General features: G+C 35.2%; 1 protein-coding gene across 1 annotated transcript in view; it reads left to right on the top strand.

Annotated features, from left to right (window-relative positions):
- MCCC1 (methylcrotonyl-CoA carboxylase subunit 1) overlaps window positions 1-3,892 on the top strand; it is a 17,739-nt gene extending 13,847 nt beyond the window's left edge. The window contains exons 14-18 of the mRNA XM_072408161.1: window positions 370-416; window positions 1,222-1,359; window positions 1,994-2,101; window positions 3,174-3,245; window positions 3,681-3,892. Coding sequence (XP_072264262.1) covers window positions 370-416; window positions 1,222-1,359; window positions 1,994-2,101; window positions 3,174-3,245; window positions 3,681-3,791 — 476 coding nt within the window. The 3' untranslated portion in view covers window positions 3,792-3,892. The remainder of the gene's footprint in view (window positions 1-369; window positions 417-1,221; window positions 1,360-1,993; window positions 2,102-3,173; window positions 3,246-3,680) is intronic.
- Window positions 3,893-7,097: the final 3,205 nt, after the last annotated feature.

The raw sequence follows: 7,097 nt of genomic DNA, 5'->3' as shown, positions 1-7,097 counted from the left end.
TGGTTAATGTTTAACTGGTGTTTGTGGTGAGGATTAAAACTAGAAACCCAAGTCTGCTAAGCATGAATTCTAATTTTTAGCCCCTATATGTTTATTTCATACTACTTGAAAAGATAAAGTTTTACACAATATTTTATATATCTTAGTAATAGAAAGTGACTCTGTGTAATATACAGCGTAAATATAAAAAAGTTGTTTTCTTATCTTCAAGTGTATCCTGTGTAAGCCATGCCCTATTTCCTTTATCTAGTTAAAGCAGATCCCACTTTTACTGATGGCGTCATCTTTGTTCGGACAAACATAGTGCCTGTGTGTTGCCATCATTTCACTCTCCTTTTTTTTTTTTTTTTTTTTTTTTTTTTTATATAGAAGTAGACCTGAAAATCAATTACAACGATGATGGATTTGACATGCAGGTAACTAGGGAAAAATTAAATGTATGAATTGAGCCTCATGTCAGGTATGGTAATTTTGGAGAAAATGTGGCCTGGAGATATTACAAATGTTTGTAATGTTATAGCAAATAAAAAATAAAATGTATTTATTTTATAGCCATTGGTATATTCTTTATATTTGTGTTAAAATAAAACTTTATTAAATACTCCTATTAGACCCAGGGACATCATTACAATGTTTGTGCAATGCAGAAAGATATTAGAAAATGGGACGGGTTACCAGGTTTTGGTACAAAAGATTCTGAAACAAATCACAGAATAGTGGCTCATGCAGACCACCCTAGATAACATCCACATGTCATGAGGAGCCTGTATGATATGAGGAAAAAAAATCCAATAAATGAGGGGCATGCCAGTAAAGCAGGGGAGGAAAGGGATGGATGATGCTGCATCTTCATCAACCACGTAAAAAAAGATTGACGCTATCTGACTTGTTGCATGGTTCTAATGCAGACTGTGAGAAGCTGACTGTGTGCAGTAAAATCAAAGTTAGCAACTTCAGGATAGGAAAGGAGCCTGAACAGCTCTGCAAGACTAAGCTTCAGTTTAAGAAATGAGCAATGCTGGGGAGTAGTCCTAATAATGCAGGGTATATAGTTCAAGGAAAAATTCATAAGAATTCATAGGAAGATGACTGTTAGCCATTAATATTAGTAAATAGTGTTTCATAATTCCTCATCAGATCATTCTCTAAATATACCTGTATTCTCCCAAATATATGCTGATTTTAGTTCAATCATTTTAAATATTATTATGTATGTTCTAGGTTCAAGATAAAGTGCTGCAGGTTTCAGGAGAACTTTTAAATGAAGGTGGCATTACGTTCCTTAAATGCTCTGTTGATGGCACTCTTTGCAAATCCAAGCTCATTATCATTGACAACACTATTCATCTTTTCTCAACGGTAACTTAGCAGTATTTTAGTATTTGCTTTTTGTTTTTTTAAATAGATATCACTGTAGTTTTACAGCAAATCCATGTAAACTAACCTCGGATCAGGGGGGATCTCCATGTTAGTGTGCACTTAGAACAGTAACAATACCCATAAGTTGGTATAACTAAAGTAAGGGCATTATCATTTAGGTTCCTCTTAAGCAGAGAATAATGTGATTTGCTGAGTGTTCTCTCTCTCTAGAAGTTTTGATTTTAGCCATTACCAGCATTCTAAATGCTACACCATTTCCAAATGTCCTTGGATGAAAAGCATTAAATGTTTTGTCCTTATGATTAATCTTTTGATTATGCTGGCCATTTTATGTGTTGTTAGGGAGATGAGGTCATTACCTCCAGGAAAGTGAAATGGAGCCTAACCTGGTTTATGCTTCAAGTTCTTGAGCTGCCTACCTCATCTGAGGCCTGAAATGTGGAAGGGTGGGAGGTTATAATGATTTGAGAGTCTGGGGGCAGTAATTAGTCTGATTTTCTTCAGAAATACACTTATTTGCTGTCATCGCATTGAATGGGGACTATTCAGTTTACAGACATTTTTGAAAATTGGGAACCAGTTTGTTTCACACTAATTTAACTATATGCTGCAGGAGGACAGTGTCCAGCTGGGTATTCCTGTTCCTAAGTTTCTTTCTGAAGTAAGCACATCAGGAAGCCAAGGAGGGGCTGTAGCTCCCATGACTGGAACAATTGAAAAGGTAATGGATTCTAACCCTTTTTGTTTAATGTAAAATATTTTAAAGTGTGTATGAAAGTGGAAAAAAAACAGGAGATATTGTTTACACCCAGGGATGCCCCAACAAAATGAGTTAAAAAATAGCAGCACGGTTATAAGAGGTCATGGTATTGTTATTTACAAGGACATTACTGTTTTTTTCAGACTCATGGATGTAGATTATACATTCCTCCTAGCAACTGTCAGGGCCAGCAATACCCACAGCATAGAAATAGCCCCCACAGCCCAGTGTGTGGCTTTTACTTTTGGACCAGGCATGAATGGAGTTGTCAAAGCCAATAGCTTACAGCTTGCTGCCTAGCTTCCTCTTCCTACAATTGCCAGAGGTTGCCTTCCAGATCCTGTGACCTTAGGTGGCTGCCTAGGTCTCCTTATTCTTGCCCTTAATTACAGTTAGAATTACAGAAAAAGCCTGTAATCACAGCATGGCAATAAAATCTAATATTAGCAGCTGTATGTATCTGCCAACAAAAGGCAAACTAGCTGGGCTGTGCAATATTCTCTTATTTAGGGCTACTGTGTTTTCCAATTCACTGTATATGCAATGCAACTTCAGCTAGTAAAAGATAAAATCAGTAATTGAACTTCTAATGATTTGCAAGATACATTGCAGCTGAGCTACATTTAGAAAGTCAACTGGGCTTACATTCAATCTTGTTTTGTATAGTTTTTTCTAACTTTACTACTTGTTCTGTGCAATGCTTTCTCAAGTTTCAATGTGCAAAAGTGAAGAATGGATAAACTAAAACATTGCTTATAATTTTTGGAGGCTCAGCCATCTGGAACAAAAAGTGAAACCATACATATTTACCTGGCTAAAGGAGATGAGTGTCAGGGTTTAATGAAAAACATGTAACTGATGGGTATTCGCCTAAATCTGATTAGATAAAGCGTTTTCATAAAAGTATAGTTTTAGATTCACATTTTTCATTTTCCTAATTACACAATGCACATTAACTGCTAAGATACTTTATTATAAATAAATATATAGGACTAACTGCATTATGTATTTAACATACATGGTTTGGTTGTAGGTGTTTGTAAAGGTTGGAGATAAAGTAGAAGCTGGAGATCCATTGATGGTCATGATTGCTATGAAAATGGAGGTAAGTCTTGTATAGATTAAATGGTGTAGAATGCATAGAAGTGAATAACATTGTGTTTATACATGCCCATAGATTATGGTGCACATTGTGGCTGACCTTACATGTAATGGCTTTTATGGCTATAGGTATTTTGACTGTGAGAGCTAAATAAAAACTCAAGATCTTGGCTCAAGATTTTGGTACTTGCATTTAGGCACTAAGCCTTTTTAATGTGATGTAAGTAGTACTTTGTATTGTTAGTATATTTGTTTAGGTTTTGAGGTTAGCATTACTTTAAAGATTAACTCCAGGCATATACTAAAATAATAAAACATGGGTACTTGTTAAAAATCATTGTATGTATTTTTTTTTCTTTATTATCAATTTATTTTATTTTTTATAAGCCTTAAAACTTTATATTTTATGGTAAAACCTGAATTTTCCCCCTTTTTATAGCACACAATACGAGCACCGAAAGCAGGCATCATCAAAAAGGTTTACTTCAAAGAAGGTGTACAAGCCAGCCGACATGCTCCACTTGTTGAGTTTGAAGAAGACTCTGAGTGACAAAATTTCCATGATTATTATTCTTGTGTTATTACAAGAAATATTATTATATTATTCCAATGTGACTGTTATTTTACAAAAAATAAATCTTGACAAAAATACATTGCATTGGGTCCATTTTTTCAGCATGTTGTTAAAAACCCTAAAGACCCTACAATTAACTTCTTTCTTTTGCTCTTTTTTTGGTTTTGTTAAAGTTACCATTGAAAGCATTTTTTGAGTATTACCTGTAGATCTCACCAAGGATATAATGAGCTGAAAACCTCCTGTGCTGGCTGTTATCGGCCAGCATTCCATGGTTTCTGGACTGATTAACTCCTCTCGTGTTATGGGGTGAGAGGAGCTAGATATATTCTGTAGTTCTGTCCTAGATTAACAATGCTGATCCACACAGATACTGGTACAGAATATAACAGTAAGTGTGGCAGTGACAGATCTACTGGGTGAAAATTATTATATTCATATATTTTATATTTTAAAAGTGCCAACAAAATATGCATTTAAATAAAAGGTTCTAAATGGCAGACACAAACAATGCCACAGGAGGAGGAAAGGACCCTGCCCAAAAGAGCTTACAATCTAAAATAAAGATACACATTAAAGATTTGCTGCTATTCTTGTAGATGTTTAATACATTTTTTAGGGTAGCCATAGTGTGCCAAAAAAATAATTTTCTCTAGGTGAGACAATTATCTGCTTATCTGAACCGATTTATAACAGTTATACAACTTTACCTACTAACAAAGGGTAAGTCCAATTAAAACAAATAATTCAGTGATAGTAAGATGCCAGAGAGAGTAAGGCCCCTAAAAAAAGACTTTTGTGTGGACTACACTTTTGTTTGCAAATTCTGGAAGCACTCGCCAAAAAATATCTGAATGTCCTGATAATTCTCAGTGCCACTGTAACACATATACTTATAGGAAATAAAAAATGCTTGCTTTTGGGAGAGAAATCCATCACAAATCATATAACATACTATATTTAGCATTGCTAATATGTATTATGTTAGGGAAGCAAAACACACTAAAACCCCACATTTTTAAGGACTTTTAGGCACAGTACCTAATACTCCAAATAAAAAGCAGCATTCTTAGTGTCTACTGAACTGTTATTAGAATAAAAAAGTAGAATGCCTCCTGGCAGCCCCCTAACTGAACAGTTTTATATGTGACTTGCAGTGGCTCACAAGGTATTTGATACATTTCATATAAATAAGCCCTGTTGTTTTTTTATTGCTCTTTCTGTAGCGGGGTCTTTCTAAATTCCATGCTGATCATATCATTCATCTGGAATGTTTTTTGAAGATTGTCCTGGTTTTGAAAATGGGCCCCTTAGGGCCCCTCACCAGTGTGTTGGAGTAAACTACAAGACATTTATTAGTGCAGTGTGATGCCCTTCCATTGGATAGTAATACCCTAATTTATGTTTTGGATCAGTGTGTTTAAAAATGAAAAAAGGGCTGTGGGTACATTTTCCCCCCTCCCTCGTTGGGAAATAAATTGGCTTAGTTTTTGCAGTCCACACCGTAATATGTAATATGTGAACCACTTTTGCATTTTTATACATCTTTAACACATGGATTCATACACATTGGCGTGTGTTTTCATGTGTTCTTTGCTACTTTAATTCTGTCAGACATAAAATCTTGAATAAAAGTTTGGGTGGTTGTGGGAAGGGCAGGTTACCATGCTATGGAAATAATCACCTCAAAACAAGAAACAAAACCAATTGTGTTGTTTCTTGTTTTGGTCCTGTTCTGAGAATTACTGTGACAAACTGTAACCTAATGCATCACCGTAGTTATAGAGCCACAACAAAGTGAGTCAAAACAATACATTTCAAATTTTATTCTAATAAACTTTTGATTAAGATCAACAGATCCAAGTGAAATAGCTTCTTAATTTTGGAAGAACAAAATATTTAAAACTACTCCATTTAGCAAGCTCCTGGTTTTAAATCCAAGCGACAATGATGTGTTGCCAGCTATTTGAAAATTTACAATAGTCTTGAGTTAAATAGAGGACACCAATATGGAGGTGGCAGTGGCTTTGTTGCTACAACCAAGTTGGACTTAAACAGGTCTTTCATAGTTTGATCCTTTTTTGTCATTTGTGACAGAAATGCAATATAGAGAGGACAGCTTGATGAGAAGGGTCAATACACCAAAAAAGAGACCCAGGTAAAACTATAGTAACATCAATGTCATTATTAGGGATCCAAATTCACTGTCTGTAAAGGCATGAGCCTTAAAAATATCAAATTGGCAGTCTAAGAAGCTGTTCCTTCCTGAAGTTCCTTGAGTAGTAAACAACTTGTATTTCTCAGATCCGTTACCACTGAGAGCAATGATCAATTTGGGTGTGACATTTTTTTCCACTGGTCAATGTAGGATGCATTCTTCCTATTGACCACAGGCTAATGTACCACGAATTAGGCATATCATAACACTGTGGAATGCATTTTTGTTGAGATCGATCTTACACTTGTTTTTTACTAATTTTTGGGTAGTAAATCCAGAAATGACCCCAGTTTTTTGCTATCACATCCACTTTTTACGATATAAGGTACCCTCCATTTTTGTCATTAAACATACAAATTTTACATGCAATGAAAAAAATAATGAATAACTTGAGTGTTTATTTAAATTTCTTTTGTTCATGCAAAGGATTTATTGTTACTCTATGACATTTTTTTTTTACAGTAAAACATTTGAAAATTATTTGGGTAACTGGTTAAGGTAAAAAATAATAGCTTATAGCTTTTCCTGGAGTGTTCAGTGTTAGGCCATGGTCCAATGATACTCAAATGCCATCAAATGTGCATCCCATCTACCCTGATACCGTCCTTCCTTGACCTTCATATCTTGGTAGAATCGTTCACCTCGCTCATAACTGATTTTACCAAGGTTTTCCATGAATTTAGAAAGGTGGCTATGCAGAAAAAGCACCTTGATGCTCATATTGCAATCAAGCATTTTTTAGCTCTCCAAGAGTTTCTAGACTATTTCTGTGTATTTACTTGCTCGTGTGTTTCCAAGAAAGTCCTTGACAATGGCTTTGAATAATAACCAAGCATTCTTTTTGACTTCTGACATTGTCCTGATGAAATGTTCATCTTTGATGAGCTGCCAGATCTGTGGACCATCAAACACACCGGCCTTTATTTTTTCAAATGACAGGCTAGAAAATGCAAAAATCCTTCACATCCACTTTCATGTGCAGAGGCAGGAATATATTCTTTCTATAAACAAGTGGCTCATTTAGAATGTTTGGACCCAAACACAGATGACCCAAATATATTGCC

Source organism: Pyxicephalus adspersus, chromosome 4 (assembly GCF_032062135.1).
Source record: "Pyxicephalus adspersus chromosome 4, UCB_Pads_2.0, whole genome shotgun sequence".
Lineage (NCBI taxonomy): Eukaryota > Metazoa > Chordata > Amphibia > Anura > Pyxicephalidae > Pyxicephalus > Pyxicephalus adspersus.
This window is presented reverse-complemented; position numbering and strand designations above follow the sequence as displayed.